Source organism: Artibeus jamaicensis, unplaced genomic scaffold (assembly GCF_021234435.1).
Source record: "Artibeus jamaicensis isolate MK-2021 breed Jamaican fruit bat unplaced genomic scaffold, CSHL_Jam_final contig_1085, whole genome shotgun sequence".
Lineage (NCBI taxonomy): Eukaryota > Metazoa > Chordata > Mammalia > Chiroptera > Phyllostomidae > Artibeus > Artibeus jamaicensis.
In genome coordinates this window covers 1,976,571-1,997,109 of record NW_026521214.1, presented here as the reverse complement: position 1 = coordinate 1,997,109, position 20,539 = coordinate 1,976,571, and the positions used below count along the sequence as shown (strand labels likewise).

General features: G+C 56.6%; 2 protein-coding genes across 4 annotated transcripts; both read right to left on the bottom strand.

Annotated features, from left to right (window-relative positions):
* Positions 1-4,084: 4,084 nt before the first annotated feature.
* B4GALT7 (beta-1,4-galactosyltransferase 7) lies at positions 4,085-13,492 on the bottom strand. 3 transcript variants are annotated; one of them, XM_037126422.2, is made up of 7 exons: positions 13,343-13,492; positions 11,537-11,692; positions 9,516-9,878; positions 6,704-6,929; positions 5,631-5,714; positions 5,268-5,372; positions 4,085-4,803 (listed from the first exon to the last, which is right to left on the bottom strand). In XM_037126422.2, exons 1-7 carry the CDS (start codon positions 13,390-13,392, stop codon positions 4,648-4,650), a joined length of 1,140 nt encoding a protein of 379 aa, XP_036982317.1. In that variant the 5' UTR covers positions 13,393-13,492; the 3' UTR covers positions 4,085-4,647. The 3 variants fall into 3 exon arrangements, with proteins under 3 accessions (XP_036982317.1, XP_053519609.1, XP_036982318.1); XM_053663634.1 differs by lacking the exon at positions 5,631-5,714; XM_037126423.2 differs by lacking the exon at positions 11,537-11,692.
* A 2,622-nt stretch (positions 13,493-16,114) lies between these two features.
* Positions 16,115-20,174, bottom strand: TMED9 (transmembrane p24 trafficking protein 9). Its single transcript, XM_037126446.2, has 5 exons — positions 19,955-20,174; positions 19,681-19,781; positions 18,635-18,760; positions 17,922-18,068; positions 16,115-16,946 (listed from the first exon to the last, which is right to left on the bottom strand). The coding sequence occupies exons 1-5, from the start codon at positions 20,136-20,138 to the stop codon at positions 16,797-16,799; spliced, it is 708 nt and encodes a 235-aa protein (XP_036982341.1). The 5' UTR covers positions 20,139-20,174; the 3' UTR covers positions 16,115-16,796.
* Between the last annotated feature and the right edge of the window lie 365 nt (positions 20,175-20,539).

The following is a 20,539-nucleotide window of genomic DNA, read 5'->3' as shown; positions in this document are numbered from 1 at the left end:
ACACTGAATGCTTATGATCCCCAAAGTCATGACTGAGGCCACGGTGACATAGGAGGAGGTTGCGTAAGGAGGTGCAGTGTTCCCCCACAACCCTCGGCTGGGGCAGGGAAGAGCAGGGGGTAGGACACTTGAGGTACACTGCACAACAACAGCACGCTCCCGGCTGTGCCTTCCTGAAGGGAAGAGAACTGTTGCCCAGGGCAAATCGTGCATGTGATGAGAAAGTTCAGGTGCTTGTGACTTGGGGGGTTGGGGGTAGAGGATGGGGGAAGCTCATATCATGCCTGCCACCAGGCAGGGGGTGAATGCCCAACCTGGTGTCCCTGCATTGCTGGGAACTTTTGCCCTGACCAAAGATGGCAGCCCAAAGAAAGATACTGGGGAACTGGCAAAAAAGGGAGGACAGGAACACCTCATAGGAACACCGGATATGAGGTCACACAGGAAGTTCCAGGCCAAGCATTTTTAATGAGGGCAGGGTAGAAGAAGACAGATAGATGCCTGGTGGTCTGGAGTGAGAGAGAGGAGGTCTGAAAGCCAGAAGTTTAGTTGGTCGCCAGAGCTGGAGGGGCAGTGGGGAGACCTGCCCAGCTGCCCGGATTCGAGTCTACTTGGAGAAGGCGGAGGCGGAGCTGGTGGAGCTGCAGGGACCTGCCCAGCCACCTGGGTTTGTGAGAGATGCTTGGAGCTGAACTGGGACTGGGAATGCTAATCTGCAGACTTCTGCTTTCCTGAAAGATGGGACCTCTGACTGGCAGGTTCTGAAATTGGCCTGGTTTGGCAGAGGAGGCAGCAGACTGTGTGTTTTGGGGTGGTTTTTAAAGGGAGCAGGATTTGACAGCAGAAATCTGCCATTACTCTAAATCTGTATGCCCTGTAAATAAACAGCCCCTTTCCTCTTTCACCAGACTCTTGTCCTGGGAGTCACACTACTTGATGGCGGGCAGTTGAACTCCACGGTTGTTCCACAACAGCCCTGGCGGGGTTCTGTAACCATTTGGCCTTCAGGAGGTGATTAGGACAGAAGGGTGGAGCCCTCAGGAATGATGGGGGTTCTGTCCTGATAAAGAGGCCCCTCACCAGACTCAATCTGCCAGAGCCTTGATCCTAAACTTGTCAGCCTCCAGAACTGTGGTAGATAAATATTTGTTGGTTAAGCCATCTAGTTTGTGGCATTGTTGTTATATCAGTTTGAACAGACTAAGATGCTAAGCATCTTAGCAGTGGAAAAAATTGGATTTCATGCTACTTATCTCTGAATGTGTTATTTTTTTACTTAAAAAAATCCTCACCTTGTAATATTTTTCCACTGCTTTTAGAGAGAAACACCGATGCAAGAGGGGAGCATCGACTGGTTGCCTCCCCTGGGTGCCCAGGGGTTGTATGCTGCCCAGACCACGGACCAAACCACGACCCGGGCATATGCCCTGACTGAGAATTGAACCCACAACCTTTTGGTTAGAGGACAATGCTCCAACCAACTGAGCTACACTGGCCAGGGCTGAATGTGGTTTTTCATCCCCCCACAACTCTGGCCAAATCAGAGCTTGGAGATGTTGTGACTGAGTGAGATGGTACGGCAGGTGAGTGAGGGCAGCCTCGCTCTGCCGCGGTCACTGCTGACTGCAGTCACTGCCTTCCTCCTGGTGTGACTGCGGCGCATCTGCTCCATCCAGGCCAGCGTGTCTCGGCTGTGACGTGTCTGCCTGGCTCTCCCCATCCGGGGGGCAATTTGCCTAATTTCAATTCTCCGATGAGACCAAGGAAAGTAGCTGCTTTTCGGTTTGAATTTTTTCTCGCTGAAAGGGTGGGAACGGTGACCCCAAGCCCTCTATGTGCTGAAGCTGGAAGTGGGAGTTGCATTTCCCTTAGTGTCAGGTTTCTTTAATGCCTCCATTTGGCCCTCTGGGTGGGAAGGTACACGGTGGACCCGAGCCCCTGCCGGCCCCCCCGGCCCCCACGCCCTCACTGCCCCACTCTGGCGTCAGCACCTCTCATTTGCCCTGGGCCTCCTCCAGATGCCACCCCGCAGTCCGCCTGGGCCCTGCCTTCCTGGATCCCCCCGCTTGAAAACATTGAACCCGAAGAATGAAGTGCAGGCTGCTCAGGGTGGCACACACAGATCCTCAAGGTTCACCCTGACCTTCCCTCTGCTGCCCGCCTCGCGCCAGGCCTGCACTGTGGTGGCAGACCAGGGACACCCAGAACCACGTCCGGGTCCCCAAACAGAACACGCGCTCCCCGTTCTGCCTTGCACATGCCGATCCCTCCAGAACACTCCCCCCGAAGGCCCACTGACTCCACCAGCAAGACCACGCCTCCTCAGGGAGACCCCGAGCCTCCTGCATTCCTCAGGCACAGGGCTGTGCCCCAAATCCCCATCTTCCTCCAGGCACGGGAGGTGTGTGGCAGACACTTTGTCTCTCCCCCACGGGCCTGGTTTCACCCCAGACCATGTCAGCCAGCCCTCCCCAGCCGAGAAGAGGAAGAATGGCCTGAAGGGGAAGGGACGACTGTGCACTGGCACCTGCTGTCCAGGCCAGGGGTGAAGGTACCTGGCTCTAAGGCCAAGTCCCAAGTCCCACCAGGTACCAGCTCTGACCTGCGACGAGCTACTTGCCTCTGTGCTTCCCCGCACGCACCTCCCAAACAAGTTAATCAGTGGGCCCAGCTCCTGGGTGGACAGGCCTAGTGCGATGGTGCGCTGAGAAGAATTTCATGTGTGGTAAATGCTCAGCAAGTGCTGGTTCCTCCCAGAATCATCTCCGCCACACCTGGCCCGTGGGGTGGGGACGTCAGCTCGGTTCCACAGACGAGGCAGCCAAGGCACTAAGGAAGCTGGGCAACTGTCTGCTTCTTCCTCTTGCAAACCACAGCCCGGCCCTCCCCACTGCTGTAGTGGCCTGGGTGCCTGCAGGTGCCTTGATGATGGTGGGGGCGGCCTCAGCCCGGCGAGGTCAGCCGGTCCTGCTTTTCTCCTGCTCATTCCCTACCCGGTTTGGGTACAGAGGTCTTGCTATGTGCCAGATGAGTACAGAGCTGGGGCTTTGATGCCACATCCATTCCCACCAACTCCTAGAGGCTGGAGTTAGCCGCCACATTATGTAAGTCCAAGACGGTGGGGCCGGCGGTGTCTGGACACTGGCACACAGAGCACATGCCACTCCCCTGTGCTGGGCCCCACGGGGACAAAGTCCTACCCTCACACTGCAGTCGCAGCCTGTTTGCCCCTCGCTGTGGTGAGCAAAGCCGAACCACTGGCTAAGACCGATTCAGGATCACAAGTGCCCTGTTACACCTCTGAATGAGCAGTCCCAGGGCGTCCAATACCCACTCCACTCTCCTTTGCTTCAATCTCTTGGCTTCCGCTCAGACTGTACAGCGCACAACCCACACAACCGTGCACGGCAGCTCCGAGATCATCCTCAGAGGGGTCTGGAGCAGAGCTAGGGACCCGCCCTCTGGAACTGGACCAGGACCTCTTCCTCCAGCGTCCTGTGTAGTGTTGGGGCCTCTGAATGACCCCTCGTCTCACCTGACTTCTGCCCCAGGTCTCGGGCAGTCAGATGCCTTAAAGAAGCGATCCGCTGTGCGGGCCCCAAGCCTCCCTCCAGGGTCACTCCCCAGTTCCTCCCAGGCTCCCCTTCATCTCTCTGTGGCACCGTCAGGTGATGGAGGTGAATCTCCCCTGTGCTGTGGGCACGCCCCAGGGACTCTCCTCTTCCCCATCGTCCTCCTGCATCAGAAACTTGTCCTCCCGCCCTCAAGCCATGACTGAGTCATTGCCAACACTTCTTCCTGCCTGCCCAGCCTGGTCGGGGCTCTGTTCCTGGGCCTCTCAGTGAGGCCAGACCAAGCCCCTCTCAGAGCCAGAGCCAGGGCGGTCAGACTGCCCCCAGAGCAGTAAAGTCTAGGCTGTGGGAGGGAGCAGGAGCCCATGCCTCCTCTTCTTTGCCACCTGAACGTCCCCCCACTGTATTCCCAGTCCTAACCCAGCTTCCTGCCGTCTTACAACTAAGAGCAATGCCAGCTTTTGTCCCATTTCCTCTCCCTCCGCCACAGGTAACAAACTGGTGGCCCACAATACATTTTGTTTGGACTGCCATAGTTTTTTAATTAGTTGCTATCATTTAATAATTAACTGCTTTCACTGAAGAATCCAGAATTCTAGTTTCTTTTGAAAAACCAGAAGATCCAGCAACATTAGGCTCACGTTCCTGCATGGTAAGGAGCAGCTAGCGTGGCCCGGTGTCCCTTTCTGCGGGGCCTGCACTCTGGTGTCTGCACTCCACCCCTCCCAGTGGCCCCGGCCACTCGCTCAGCAGCCTCGCCTCTGCACCTCATGGCTGCACCCCAGCTCTGCGTGAGGTGGGCCGGGGGAAGGACCCAGAGCCAGCGGGCTTCAGCACGCAGAGGCGGGGCATGCGGTGCCAGGTGGGAGCTACACCCCAGCCTCTCTGCATCAGTCTATTGCTAGCAGCACCCCAGGCAGCCTGTGTCCTGCTGTGGCTGCAGACACAGGGCTTGCTGTCCACTGCTTTGGGCCACTCCATGTCCTATCAGAGACGGGCTCGGGGACTGAGGTTTTGTCCAGGGCCTGAGTAGCAGTGTGGCCTGTAGGTACGGGTTTCTTCCTGACCAGCTGCCTCAGCCAAACGTGCACCAGGGGGTAGCAGCCTTGTCACAGTCCAGCATGATGTTGAGTACAGTGCACGGGGCCCCACCCACAGACAGGGCCGTGCGGGTGTCCACGCGGTACTTCACAGTGCTCAGGCCGCCCTCCCGGTCCACCTTGAACTGCTCCTGGGGATGAAAGGGGGACAGTGCGTGGATGCAGGGCTTTGTGGCTGCCCGCTGTCTACTGCTGTCCCTGCTGCCCCGTGATTCTGTCTTCAGAAGTCCTATGACCCCAGCACAGAGGACAGTGGGGCTCACGGCCCTGGGGGCTCTGGCCTGCAGCTGTGTGCCCCACAAGCAGGGCAGCAGGGCCTTCTGGCTGACCAATGCAGCCCCGGGACGAGAGGCTGTTTGAGGGACGGGGCTGTGGGGCTGCCTGGGACTCCAGCACCTTCGGCAGATCGCCCCCACCCAGCCTGCACTGGGGTTGGTGGACCCAGTGCCCAGGTGCCCGAGCAACACCCATCGACTGAGCTGGACCGAACAGGTGGACAGGGCCCCTGGGGTCCAGACAGAGCTTGGCAAGCTGCTTGGGTCCATCGGTGCCCATGTCTCCACCCATCCCTCCTGCTCAGGAGGCCTGTCAGCACCTGCTTTTGAGCGGCGACACGCTTCTGGTCCCTCTTCCGCCAGGCCGGGTCGTGCAGGTGGCGGAAGGTCTTGTATCCAGTTGTGATCCCTGAGGGGCGGAACAGCTAAGGAGGCCAAAGGAAGCTGGGTCAGGCCACCTCTCCTGGTGCCCCGGCCCTCACCGCTGGTCTTCTGGGTCCCACAGCTGGCCACAGGCCTCAAACTGGGGCCTGTGTTCCCATGGTGCAGAAGAGGTGTGCTGGCTGGGGCAGGGCTGGGGACACCACCAGGGATGCCATCTCTGAGCCCCAGGGACCTGGCTAAGGGCAGAGAAGGGAGCCTCGGGCAGCCGTGCCATCCGGGGGCAGGGCAGGGCGCGTTACCTGCAGCCCGGCTCCTGTGATGCGCCGGTAGAACTCGTCGTCCTCGCGGCCCCAGCCCCAGAAGCGGTTGGACATCCCATTGCACTGGCAGAGATGGGCAGCGTCACCCGCCCATCCACCAGGGCGCTCTCCGGTCTCTCACCCTCAGGAGGACAAGCCCTGGCCGCCTCCCCTGTGGTGTGGGCACCGGATGCTCACAGTTCCCATGACCTCCGCAGTACAGGGGGGCCAGCTCGCCTGCCTGGCCCAAGGCCTGCTCTAACAGGGCCTTGAACTTGTGTAAGGTGCCCCATTCCCCCAGAATGTCTGGTTGACAGGAGGGGACCTCCCTGGGTAGCTGGTGATGGGTGGAATGCCAATTCCCACTTCTCCCAGGTGGTGCTGCCCTGGTCTCCTCTTCTGTGTGGGTGAGGGACAGCTGGACTCCATGGCAGACACCAGTTCTTGCCACCAGATGAGCAGCTTCATTTAAATAAAGCTGGTGTTCCCCTGGGGGGGAGCAGGAGACCCAGGTCTAAGCTACTCAGTTCTCCCCACACTTCCCCGCCACAGGGACTGACACAGGGACCGCCAGACATGAGTCAGGCCAATCAAGAGCCAGTGCTGCACAGCTTGGGGACCCCCCGTCTGCCTGTTGGGGGCAGGCCCCTCTCTCAGTGGACTCGAGCCTGGACATAGATGCTTCAGCTACAACCACTGCCCTTCGCACCGAGTGTCTGGAAAGAAGCCCAGCCTAAAAAGGCAGAAATGAGAGCTGGGAAGAAGCTCTCATTTGGTGCCCTGGGGACGCGCCCAAGAGGCTGGGCGCAGGAGGCCACACCCTCCTCTCAGCCCCACCCAGGTTCTTCCGGATTGAGACCCAATGAACCCCCACTTTTCCGAAGCCCAGTTTTCATGGGTTTTCTGTCACTACGGCTGAACCCTCCCTAACTGACCTGCTCGACCCCGCTCCTCTCTCTGGCTGTTCCTGGGTTCCCTGCTAGACCCCAAAACTGCTGCTCCTCCCACCAGTGCCCCCTGCCCCCGCAGGCGGGAGCTCCCTGGCTGAGCAGCACAGGCCAGCTGGGCCTCACCAGCTGATAGTGCTGCTTGGAGAGCAGCAGGATGCCGCCAACGTAGGTCTTGTAGTGGTAGAGGGGGTGTAGCTCTGGGGAGGCCACGTGGAAGGGCCCCGCCTCTGGGAAGCCGTAGTCCAGCTCCTCATTGAGAGGGAGCAGGTCCACGTCATGCATGGCGATGTAGTCCGTGGCATTGCTGCTCTCCAGGAAGCCCACATTGATGAGCGCCGCCCGGTTGAACCTGTGTGGGGTGACGGAGGCTGGGCAGGGTGCCGGCGGCCGCCTGGCTCCCCAGACACTGCAGGAGCCTGTCCCCTACAGCACCCATGCAGGGGTCGATGCCGCTCTCCAGGCCAACACAGACTTCACTGCAGAGCTACCCAGCTGCACGCCTGCCCCTCCATTCATCGCCTAAATGATTACGGAGCATCTACTATGTGCCAGAAGCTGTCCAGAGCACAGGGGATACAGCAATAAGAAATTGAAGCCCTGCCCTCAAAAAGCTGATATTCTAACAATAGCAGGTGAAAAGAAGGAAGTAAATACTTGACAAGCCTGACAGCAGTGAGTGCCATGGAGAAAAGAAAAGAAGAAAGGCAAAGCACGCGGGGGGCGAGCAGCTGTTCTCTGAGAGGAGTGGTCAGGGAGGCCCGGGGAAGGCCGGGGATGAGCCCTGTGCACATCAGGGAAGGGGGCTCTGAGCAGAGATGTGCCCGCTGAGGCCTGAGGCAGGGCAGACACACCCGCCTGGCCCGACAGTGAGTGCGGGGGGCATAGCAGATGAGGCCCATGGGTGACTGGCCCCTGCCAGGCCTGGGCTTCAGCCCTGGACGAGGTGGGGAGCAGGGCAGTGGCATGGGGCACAAGGGCCACCCTAGCCAGGGTGGGGAGGAGAGACTGGAGGGCCAAGGGGAGCGGGGAAGTGAGTTGAGAGGCTAGCGATGATGAAGCAACAAAAAACACTCAGTTCAGGGGGGTGGCAGTGTGGACGGTGAGGAGCAGGCAGGGTCCAGATGGACTCCGCCGACAGACTGCACACCTTGTGCGCAGCAGAAAGAGGAGCGGAGGGGACTCCGAGGCTTTCCGACCTCAATGACTGGAAGCATGTAGCAGCCGTTCCTGATGGGGGAGGAGGCGGGGAAAGCAGGGCTAGTGCGGGCAGGAGATCAGGAATTCGGCTTCAGTCAAGTTAATCTTGAGATGCTCCCAAGACCAGCAAAGGGAGAGCAGTGAAGGTGGCCCGAAGTTCGGGGGTGGACCTCAGGGGAGAGGTCTGCACTGGGCATACCTCCTGGGGAGTCACCAGGGACAAGAGGGACTTAAGGCCCTGAGCCTGGACGGAATCCCCCAGGAGTGACTGTGCTCTGCACGGGGACACTCGGGAGCGCTGCGACTGAGAGATCGGGGAGATGAGGCAAACCTGAGAGGTGGAGAGGACAGCCAGTAAAAAAGGAGGAGATGCGGCGAGTGCTGCCCCCGGGGCCAGGGGTCTGAGGCAGGAGGAAGAAATGCCCTTGGCAAGTGCTGCCCAGAGGACCGCAGGAGGGAGGCTGGCTGCCGAGGCCCACTGGGGACACGGGGAGAGCGCTGCAGCGCCACCGTGCGGGTGGGCGGACATCGAGTGGGCAGTCCAGGGACGGTGAGGGAGAAACGGATGATCCGTAACGAAGGGGAGCTGGAAGCAAGCTGACGGCGGCGGGCGCCCTGGCACTTTGTACTCCTACCCAATCGCTCCAGGTGGGGAGGAGACCCGCTCTCGCAGGGCGAGGTGGGCCAGCTGGAGGATGCTCTGGGGCAGGAGGCAGGAAAAGGAGCCGGTGCCCAGGAAGCACCCAGACAGGCACCTGCAGTGAAGCGCAGTCGCCGGGACGCAGGGCCACAGGAGGGACTTGGGCAAGTTCTCCTCCACTTGGGTCTGTTTCTCAAATAGGAAGCAAGGGGGTGGAGGGGGGTGGACGGTGAGGATGGGCAAGGGGAGGGTAAAGGCAGCAGGCTGGAGGGACTCCAGGCTTTCAGGCAGGGCCGAGGAGCTTCCTGGGCAGGGGATCATCGTCATATCTGGCTGCCCAGGAGCAGCTGTGAGCTGAACAGTCAGGTTCCCTCAGGCCTAAGATGCACCAGGCAGAAACAGGCAAGGGGGCTGAAGTGTATGCAGGGCAGTGATTTTAACAACAGACCACGGGATCCAGGTGACGTCAGGACAGAGTGAGGACAAGGAGGGTGGGCAGTGACGTTTGGGAGCTTCTTGGACTAAAGGGCTTGATGGGGTCCGAGAGTTGCTGGGGTCTTTGGAAGGAGCGGAGGGAAAGGTGGGCAGGAGTGCGAGACGCTCCGACTGCAAATTGTTCGGGAAGGCAGGTTTTGGTGAGGGCAGGGTGTCAGGATAATGCCAGACTGCGAACCACGTGAAAGCCGTAGCCTGGAGCCTCCCTCTGCCCAGCCCTCACAGCCAATCCGCTGGCAAGCCCAGTCTCTGCCTCACACACCCTCTTCCATGCTGGCCAAGTCCCCACCAACTCAGACACTGCTGACCGCCCGCAGCCCGCCCTGCTCCTCTCCTTGTCCTGGTGTAATCCACTCCACACACTGCACCCACGTTTTAAATGGAAATCACATCAGGGCCCTCCCCAGCCCAAACTCTCCCCAAAGATTTCTGCCACGCCCAGCGAGGGGCGTCCCACCTCCAACTCTCCTGCCACTGACCGGGGCGGCCCTCCACAGGCCTGCGACCCACCAGCACGGGCTGCTGCCAGAAAGGAGAACAGGCCCCAAAAAGCCCAGGCAAGGTGAGGCCCCAGAGAGGGAAGCCAGGTCAGGTAGTCCCTACCTGAAATGGTCCACCTGGTTGAGCACGTAGATGTGGTGCGGGATCTTCTTCCGGCTCAGGAAGCGGTGCAGGTGGGGCACAAAGACCAGGAGCTCCTCGAAGCGCTCACGGAAGGGCACCAGCACTGCCAGGCGATGGGGCCCCCACGACGGGTCTTCCTCCCAGTGCTCGGGCGGGGCCTCCGGAGGGCAGGCCCGGGGTGGACCTGAGGTCTCCTGCCCTCGTCTCCCGGCTGCCCAGGCCGTGTCGCCAGAGCAGCTGAGCTGCAGCCAGAGCAGGGAGAGGAAACCCAGGAAGAGACAGGCAACGAAGAGGTGGAAGACAGAGCATTTCCGGGGGAGGCTGCCGGGGAGCAGCCTGGACCTGGGACAAGAGTGAGGAGGGTCAGAAGGGCAGGGCTGAGGCAAGGCTCTGGGACGAGCCCTCCTCTGGCTCCCCTACCAGCTGGGCACACATGGCTGGTCTGCCCCAAGCACCTGGAATTAGTACAGAAGCCACTTTAGTGCTTTTGCTCGTGCTGCTGCTGTGCGTCAGAGCCCTGCCTGCTGCTCTAGGGCCAGCCCACGCCCGTCCCCCACCCCTGCCCCGCCCGGGAAGCCCACCGGCCACTCCTGGCTGCCCAGCTCCTTGACGCTTTCTTAGTTCCTATGAGTAAGCCCCAGTCAGACCACAAGGGAGGCAGGATGAGGCACCCTGTCTCTTGTACGTGCCCCTCCGGAGGGCAGAGACTCCTGTCCTGAGCTGACAGCAAGAGCCCCAACTCAGAGCTCTTACCCTGCACACCCTGGAGGTTTGCCACCAGCTGGAACACTGGCTTCACTCTGCTTCTCACACCAGCAAGCTCCCCAAGACCTGGGCCTGGGCTGGCCCAGTCCCCAGGGGAAGCCCCCACTGTTCACTTTAGGAAGAGGGGGTCTGTACGGAACAAGTCTCAAAGCTTCAGTCCAACAGGCAACCCACGTGACAAGAGACAAAAGAAGGATGAGGGAAAGAGAGACGGGCTGGAGCCAGCACCCGGGCTCATTTCAGAAACTGGAAGGACAGCTGGGGACATCAGACACTGAGGCAGTGCTGAGAGCCTGCCCTCAGGCTGGAAAAGAACAAAGAAACACTTGGGATTTGCCTGGCTCTCTTGCCCCTGTCTCTGGAAGTTCCTGAGGATGGTGGAGGAGCGGAGGAAGCCAAACAAATAGAGGCTTCCCCTGTTCGACTCCCCATGAAATAATTGGCAAAGCGACCTGCTGTACAACCTCTGGAGTCACCACACAGCTTCCAGGCTTAGAGACTTTCCCTCCTATGTGCCCCTGACCCCTCCCCACCCACCACCTCTTTTAACTCCGTCTCATCGATCCTCACCCAGCTCAGGCCCCTTTGATCTCATGGATGTCCCTCTTCTGTTTACAAGACAAAGACTAAATTCCCTGGTCCCACCATCAAAGCCCTCTGTGAGCTGGCCTTGCTGCCAGCTGCCTCCTACCATTCACCCGGCGCTCAGCATCGGCCGCACTGAGCTGCTCCACTCACCACCTTCCCTCCTGCGTGAGCCCTCAAACAGTCTGCTGCTTCTGCCTGGAACGTTCTTCCTACTTCATCTGCCTGGAAGCCTCCACTGACCCTCCAGGGCCAAACTCCAGTGTCATGGCCCACATTGCCCGCCTCCCCAAGTGCACAGATTGAGACACGAGTCCCCTTGGTATCTGGTTACTTCGCCCTTCAGAGTGCTCAAGGGTTTTGTGATCGCCCGAGTCCCTGCTTGTCTCTGCCACGGCAATCAGACTGTGGCAGCCTGCCTGTGACCCCAGCACAAGTCACACAGCAGAGGACATGCTAAGTGGGTTACAGGAAGGGTACAAGCAATCAAGCATGCTTTTGGAGACACACGAGAGCCACACCAACACCGGCCTCTCTCGAGCGGTACTACTGCCAACCTGGAAGCCAGCCGTCCTGAAGCAAGACGTGGGTCCCACACACAGCAGACAGAGGGCTGGGTAGGACCTTTTCGCAGGGAGCTTCTGACTTACCCCCCGTTGTCCTGTGGTGGGGGTTTCCGCTGGGGAGGAGCAGAACCCAATCCTGCCAGTGGCCTGGGAAGGCTGGAGCCTCTACAAATCCTCCCTCTGAGCTCTTTCTGGGGGTGGGGTGGAGACCGGGGAGATGAACATGGGGAACTAGCCCACCTTTGGGGAAGAAGCAGTGACCATTACCCAGGGGTTGGGCATGAGTTGGGCATTCCACGTACTTTCACACACTGTCCCCGGGTCTAACTTCCCATCTTACCAGGATCGCATTCCCCTGGGCCCTCTCATCCTGAGCTGTTAAAGACCCAAACTGCTGACAACTCAATTCAGAGAGGAATCCCCATTTCCTCAGGACCCGGACAACACTGAGAACAGTTGCTCCTGAGGCCACCTGGTGGCAAACTCCATATCTGCAGTCCAGCTACTCCCAGGCCCAGGCCACCCTGCTCTGAGGTCAGACCAGATGCAGTTTGGTCGCCTTCCTCAACCTGGGCCTAAGGCTAGGAAAGGGAGGATTCAGAGCCAGCACTCTTAAGTGCTACCTTAGCCTGCATCTGTTACATGGATCTTTGTACCCTTGGGTCAAAAGCAAGAATACTTATCAGTAACTTTTTCTGAGAACACGGTTATGTTCCAAAGCTTTATGGAAAGGGATCAGAAGACAGAAATTTTTCTCATTACTTTTCCTCTCTTCTCTCACCCAAATCTTAGTGATAAGGTTTGAATACTCAAATGCTCTGCTTATGGCACCTACAAATGAGAAAGGGAACTGGAAAACACCTCCTCTATGCCAGGCACAGTGTCAAGGATTTTACATGTATTGTCTCCTTTAATCCTCATACAGCCCTGCAAAGCATTTCTTACAATCCCGGTTTCAGAGGTGGAAAAACTGAGGTCAGAAAGATCAGAACAGATCCCCAAAGGTGGGATTGTGCCCGCTATCTTCCAGAATTTTTTGACACATGGCAAACTTAGAGACCAAAGGGGAAGGAAGTGTCACTCTCTGGGTAGAGACCCACGACATATTCTAGGTGAGAAGAGTGTCCAGGACCCAGCTCAAGGCTGAACGAAGTGTCATCCCACATGCAGAGAAGCCAAAAGCTCCTCTCTCCAGTTCTGCTTTAGTGGGAAACATCATTAACTAGGATCTGGGCCAAGCCCATACCTAACACATGGAGCAGGCCCCTTTCAAGTACAGCTGTACATGAAATGAACGAGTGTTGTGTGAGGAGTGCCTACTACGTGCCAGGTGGTGGCCAGCCAGGCAGAGCAGACAGAGCTTCTGTCTGCGGTGTTCTTCTGGGCGAGCAGCAAAGGTAGGGGAAGCATGAGGGAGGAAAGGAGGAAGGACCCGAGGCTATGTGGATGTGATGGAGAGGTAGAGACCAGAAAAACGGAATTCAGACCCTCTGACCAGGGACAGACAGAAAGACAGATTCACTGAGAGAGGTCATCGGAGTCGGAGGCCACGGAGATACAGTGAGATCAGTGGAGAAACAGAGAAAGCCACAATGTGAGACAGCGACTTGCAAAGAGAGAAACTCAAAAAGGGAAGTCAACGCCGATACAGGCCCGCGGGGGACAGAGACCTGCAGTGCGTACACTGGTGAGACAGACACCCACACAGAGACAAACACCCAAATACAGGGAGAGCCAGTGACCTACAAGGAGAACCACGAACCCTCAGGAAGCCCCGCAGGGATCAGACGCTACAGCCTCGGGCTCCTAGATTCCGCCTCGCGGCCCGGAAAGGATCAGTACCCGGGAGGACAGAGCCCGGACCGGCCGGCCGCCGCCGCCGCCGCTCACCTGCCATCCTCCCAGGGTAGCTGCGCCGCTTTCCTCCGGGAAGGGAACATCGCGGGGGGAGGCGGCGGTGCATGGGGCTCGAGCTCCCAGCCGGGCGCGCCCGGCCTCGCCGGCCTACGCGGCGCCTCCGCCTCCCGCCCCGCCCCTCCCCGTCCGCCTCGCCCCTTGGTCCGGCCGTCCTACGCTCCGGCCACGCCGCCTGCTCCCCGGAGCTGCGGCATCAAAGGTTCCGCGTATCGAGGAACGAGTGAGCACTCCTGCTTCCTGACTGCTAACTGCCCTCCCCTCTCAACGTCCGGAGAAACTAGGCCCCCGAGAGGGCTCAAGTCACAGGGCTGGAGACTGGACTTAGACTCCAGACTTCCAAACCAGCGCCCTGGGATAATCTGCATCTTCCTCCTCTTTCCAAGGGAAAGCGGGGAGCCTCTGGGCAGCCCTGCTGTCAACCCAGGTGCATTTTTTCTCTGCAATGAGCTTGAAGCCAAGTTCAGAGCTTGGGGCTTGGGTTGTTGATATCCATGGAGTTAGAAGCCAGGCACTAAAGGCAGATTGACTGGATTCGAAACCTGCCGCTGCCAATTCCGTTGTGTTTTAGGGCAAGACACAATCTGCATCTGTTTCCTCACCTGAGTATGTACATGATTCTTCCTACATGGGTCTACACGGTTGCCATGAGGATTAAAGGGAAAACACCCCTAGCACAGCGATGGGCACTACACTCAACACTATGTAAATGACCGCTGTCGTTCAGGAAAGGGGTACTCCGGTGGAGACGAGGGACTACCGAGGAAGGGAACCTGTAAGGAGACTGAGCGGTGGGAACCGAGCTGCTGGGCCAGCTATCCACCTGGGAGGAAAAAGCGGCGGTTATTAGCTTTGCTCTCTGCCCTCTAAGGCCTATTGTAAGTTTCCCAATAAAGAGCTAACGTGCATTGAGTTCTTACTACGTGCAAGTCATTGTTCTAAATTCTTTCCTGCTGTTACCTCATTCGGTCCTTGAGTATTGTGCTTATCGTGCCAATTGTTTTCCTTTTACATTTCCTTGTCACTGAATTTATGGGGGTGACACTGGTTAACAAAATTACACAGGTTTCAGGTGCACAATTCCACATCTGCACAGTTTTGTGTGTTCATCACCCCAGATGCCAATTTTAAAGATGCGGTGACCAAGCACAGAGACAATTCATCACATAAGCCCAGTCTGAGGTTGCACAGTCTGAGGTCTCAACCACTCTGCTTCCAAGAGGACTTCACTGTGGGTGGAAAATTAATAGTTCCCAGTAACCCACCTTCTCCCTTCAGCCCTGCAGCACACAACCCCACTGGTCCCTGTGCTGAACTCTCTCAGGGCATTGCACCCTGTACTGCAACCTTGGCAAATCCAGCTTAGATTTGGCTAATGACGACGGTGAGGAGGATCCCTGCAGAGAGCAGCCAGGTAAGACCAATGATGGAAGCAGGGAGGTGGGACTGTGACCTAAAGAACATCAGCGCTTCTAAAGGGCGTCCTGCTAGTGTCAGATCAGATTGACCTCAAGAAACCTGGGGTTTAATTTCACATAAAACCCCAAATTAACTCATTTTAAACTGTGACATCAACAGTCACGCTGACTGTAAGTACCCTTGATGTGATGGGATGAAAATGGCACTTCACTTGTGCTCTGCCTTTGAAAACCCCAGATCCCTGGTTCAATCATGGAGATAAATCCTAAGGGAAATTCTACAAAAACACCTGACCAGTACTCCAGTAACCCATCAAGGTAATTTAAAAAGGGCAGCGGAGGTGGGGGGGGGGAGTCGGAGAAACTCACCGCCAAGAGAAGCCCAGAGACAACTAAATCTAATGTGGTGTCATAGAAGGGGTCCAGGAACAGAAAAAGGCCTTCAGGTAACAGCTAATGGACTTCAGTTAAAGATAGTATAATGCTAGATTCATTAATTTCTAACAAATGTACCCTGCTGACACATGACACAAATAGAGGGAACTATTTTAAGAATTTTTTTATAATTCTACAAGTTAATTTTTTTTTAATGTGGAGGTATAGGTCGGAGGTAATAGAAGCTCAGATGACACCCTTCTGGATCGAACATCCCCCAAAATGTCTCCCCACCGTTTCTTTCTCAAACACTGCCGACCCACCTTCCTCCAATTTACATTCAGGGACACTTTCCACACAATGCTTTGTTGAAAGTGCGCAATGTCCACAAATCTGTGACTGGGGCTGTTCTCATTCTGAACAGCCTTCCTTTGCAGCCGTTCATAACCCCCCCCTCCTGGCACCAGGTGAAACAATGCCCATCCATCTCCACACCAGCTGTCTCAGCTCCCCCAGCTGCCCCTGCCCTGCTGCCTGTCATCAAAACCCTTCCTCTCCCTCAAGACCCTTGCTGAAATTCCACACTACTGGCTAAGCCCACCAATACTCCTAGCCCTACCAGCCCAGGGCTTTCTGTCCTCCTCACACCTGCAGCACCAGGACAATTCTATTCCAAGCCCAACTACTCTGCAAAGGCAGGGAGGGCACTTCATGAGAGGGCTGGCACGGATGAAATGGTGTGGACTTGAGCACCAACCCAATTTACCTGTTGGATGGCCTCAGGCAAAACCACCTCCCCCGGCCACCAGAAGGTGCGGAGAGGATGAAAAGGGTGAAGTTCACAGGTGGGTATTTACCTTGGAATGTGAAGTGCTTGTCCTTCGGAAGAACTGACATTCCTCAAGCACCCTGAAGTGTTATGCCCACTGATGGCACAGAAACTTTACACTGGACAAGAAGTGTACTTTTTTTATTGGGAAACCAATGTAACAAACCTAGGCTTATTGAAAATGAAATCAGTAACTAAGACTGCAGGCCCCACCCCTAGCCAGCACCAAGACCTCTGCTTTCCCTGACCCCAATTCCTCAAGCCCCAAGGACCACCAGGTGAAGAACCTGAACTCAACCTCAGGACCACCTTTCCACATTGCAACCCCCTCCAACCCACCCTCAACTGACACGCACCCTGGATTGGCAGGCTCGGTTTAGGCCCAAGGAGGTTCTCAGGGTGGCAGGAAATCACAGCTATACCCCAAACTGCTCAAAATCTCAAGTTAGCAAAGGAAGACAAAGAGAAAACTGGCTTGCCCACCCACTCCCCTCCCCCCAGCCACCCCAGACAGCAGCCTCACATCCCTGATCAGTAACACTGATTCTGAGGTGCTAGGGGGCCCCCAGTGGCTTCAACAGCCCCGAGGAGATTACTGCAAAAGGCCAAGAGCCCAGGGAGGGGCAGGCACCTGCCCCACCACCTGCTCAGAATTAGCCAGCCAAGCTGCTCCATTCAGCTTGTACCTGGGGTGCCTGTGACCCCTGTCCTCTCCAGAACATTCGTGGCTGGGAACCAGTCAGTCCTCTTGTCAGAGAGAAATCAGTTCCAGGAGGCCCCTTCTCCCCCAGCCTGGGAGGAAGGATGGCTACACCAGCTTCTTGGCTTCAAAGAAGCTCTTGAGATGTCGCATCTGCCAGACACCGATGGCTACAAGGATGAGGGTCTGCAGAATGGACCACCATAGCACTCGCTGGTTGGTGCTCTCGCTGGTCTGCCGGAAGCGCTCCTCTCGCCACTGTGGGGGAAAAGAATGGAACAGCCTGAGTTGGCTGGGCCCCACTTGGGGCCATTAGAACTGCTGGTAGGCCCCTGGAAAATGCCCCAGGGCCAACCAGCTCCGCACAGGTCCCAGTCAAGGGCCTACAAAGAGCCACTCCACCTGGGAATGTCTTTACCCACACCAACCAGATGGCCTCAGGTAACTAAGTCTGCTCATCTGAAGCCCTCACCCGGTCCTACCCAGGGCTCTTGGAAGAGAGGTAAAGTAGTCGTGGTATAGCCACCAGACAGAGCTGATCTGAGGCGCTCAGGAGTGGACTTGCCAAGCAGTCTGCCCAGGTTTCCAAACTGTTCCTTGAAAACTGTTGGGCACGGGTTACAACTGGGTGGCCCAGAAGCTAGACTGGCCCATATCATGTGTTTTGTTTGACTCATGTGGTATTTGCCAAGATTTAAAACCCCCCAAAATTTTACATTAAAAACTTGGACCTCTAGCTTCTCTTAAAATCCAGGGCTACCCTCGACGTAAGGGAGGAAAAGAGAAAAGGAAAAAAGAAAGAAAGAAAAAAAAAACAGGGCTAGCTAGTATCTCTACAAGGCTGTCCTCAGCCAACAACAGCAGCTGTTCCTGTTTAGGTGGGCCACTGTCCTACCAATCCTTACGGTCACAGATGAATTCACGGAAGCTGCCTGACTCCCGTACACAGGTCCTTGTAGCACCTAGAGTCATGGGAATAGCACCTGAGGTGTTGCTATCAATTCCTGCTCTGCGGCTTTGTGTAACTGTGGGACTCAGGGCAGCAACAGCCTCTTAAGAGACTGTCTCTTCATTCACAAACAGAGTTAGTAATAGCTACTCCACCTTTTAGACTTGCAAAGTGGCCCAAAACAGGCATGTTTCTTGGGTTTCATAATGACTCTGATGTGTAACTCCTGGCTGAGCCAGTGAGCAGCTTCTAAGAAGACCCCTGGCCCTGGTCTAACCACTCACCCGCTGGTAGTTCTGCTCTTTCTGGATCTGCTCCACTTGTTCCACCAGCTGTCGCACTCTTAGCTGCAACTCACTCAACTTGTCTTTGGCAGCAATTTCTGCGTAGTCGTTGGCATGTTCACCCACCTGAATGTCCAGATGAACTCTCTGTGAACAGACAAGGAAGACAAAGACAATCAGGCAGCTCTTCCTGCCAAGGACTGACAGCTGGTCCCCCGCCTTCTTTAATCTGACAGGGCCTCCTCAGTGTCCACTCTACTGGGCTCTGGGCACACAGGAAACAGGCCTCGGCGCCCTAACAAGTGTGGCTCACTGGTTTGGCATCACCCTGCAAAGCAAAAGACTGGTCTATTCAACTGCCGGTCAGGGAACATGCCTGGGCTGCAGCTTCTGTGCCTGGATGGGGCGCGTACAAGAGGCAACTGATCCATGATCATTGTTTCTCTCTTTCTCCCTCCCTTTCTCCTCTAAAAATAAATAAATAAAAATCTTAAAAAAGAAAAAAAGCAGCAGCAGCCTTGGCTGATGCTCTGACCAAGACATATGCAGAGAGCTCCACAACTATGTCCTGGGTGTCCACTGGAAACCCAGTCTTGTTAGGAGACACAAAACCCAACCTACTCATCTCACACCCACAGTATCACCCCCACCTGTGCTGGTCCTGCCCAGGAGCTAAAGACTAAAAGCAACCAGTCCCAAGTAAATCCACTTACCAACATGCCACCAGCAAAGAGGGAGAACTTGGTAGAGTTGGAATGAAGACAGATCTGATGCTCACCAGGGGTATGGGACGTAAACGTGAACCTTCCTTCAGAGCCATACTGCCGGGCCAGAATGACCTGGGAGAAAGGGCTTCAGTGAGCATTACCGCAGCACCTGACAAGTGCACAGACAGAGCAGAGGCACCCCACACACTAAAAGGCCCAAAGCTGCACAGCCAGCAGGTGCCAAAGGCTTGTCTGAGAACTGTTTGGAATGGGGGTGAAGAATCAGACATTATGTTAGCACGTGATCTCTCTTGGGAAGGGTTCTCCTTTATTCATAGTTCATGCCCTTTCAATTATTTTGGTGTAATTCTTCTTTTAAGCGAAAGATGACAGCTAAAGGGTTTGGGTTTTAATCTTTATTTGTCAAAATTTAAACCTGCTGCCCTGGCCAAGGGCATGGCTCAGTGGGCTGGAGCGTCGTCCTGCCATTGTGGGTTTGATTCCCCGACAGGGCACATAACCGGGTTGTGAGTTCCATCCCGGTCCCGCCGTTCGGGAGGCTGCTGATCAGTATTCTCACAACAACGTTTCTTTCTCTCCCTTCAATGGGAAACATGTCCTCGAGTGAGGAGAATTCAAGAAAAAATTTAAAGCTGCTCAATTCATTTTCGAAAGTACACTGTTCCCTGAAATCCTAAAGAGCAGATGTCACCGCTTTTGAGTTGGCAAAATTCTTTGTTTTCCAGCGCCTCAATTAATCATGCGGTCCCACCTTTAAAACGTGCATTTTCATTACACAGACCAGGAACCGGTTCAGGGAAGGTAACTGGCTCGGCGGAGTCACGCAGCAGTCAGTAAGAAGTGGAGAGGAGAGCCAGCCTACAACAGCCTAAATTAGGCCTGGAGTGAAAATTCCGCGATCTTCCTACACCACCAACTGCTTTTTACCAATTTAGCTGCTGTGGAAACTAAGAGGGGAAGTACCAGCGCCGGGTTAGTCTGGCGCTGAAGTGCTGAGCGGAGGGCTCGGCGGGGCGAAGGGACCAGCTAACCTTGTCTTCTGGGTCCTTCACCTCCACGAACATGCCCAGCCCGGGGGTGGCCGGCTGGTATTCCTCCCGCTGCTTGTCGTACAGCTGCGTCCGGTAGTTTCCTGGAGGGAAGCCGGGCGAGGCCAGATCAGAGGAGCGCAAGGTCGCCCCGGGTCCGCAGTGGCCAGAGCACGGTGAGGTGGGACTGCTCCCGGCTCTGGAGCGCCACTGGCTCTCCCCAACCCCGCGCCCCGACACCACAGTCTGGCTGCCAACTCTCCCCCGCCCCCCGCACCTATAACCATGGTCTCGTCCGGAATCTCCTCAATAAAGCACTTCTTCTCCGTCTCCCCGATGTGGAAGTAGAGCGCTCCTCCGCGGGCAACAAACCACAGCAGCAGCACCAGGGCCCGAACCACCTGCCCCAGCCCGGCGCCCAAACAGAGAGCGGAGACCCGCGCACTACGCTCCGCAGCCATCTTGCCCCACCTTCCCGCGCAGCCGCAGATGGCGGCGCCACGTAGCCCGGCCGCCCGGCCGCCGCCGCCGCGGAGCCTATCGGGACAGCGAGTTCCGCGGGTGGGATTGTAAGACCCGAGATGCCTCGCGGCGGTGACGCGGCGGTGCCTGATTGGGTCGCAGTTTCTACCGGGAACCGAACTGGGGCCGCAAAATGGGGAACTCTTTGTTGACCATCATTGTTGTCCGGCGCTGGTGATTATCAACATTTTAGAGATGGTGAAACTAACTCAGTGTTTGAAGTCGTGGAGCAGACACGGGATTCGAACCTACGGTCCCAGATTGTCTTGGCATAGGTAGCATTTGTCTGCCCCTCAAAACAGAAGGCAAAACAGCCTCTATTTTTAAAAATTCGATTTTG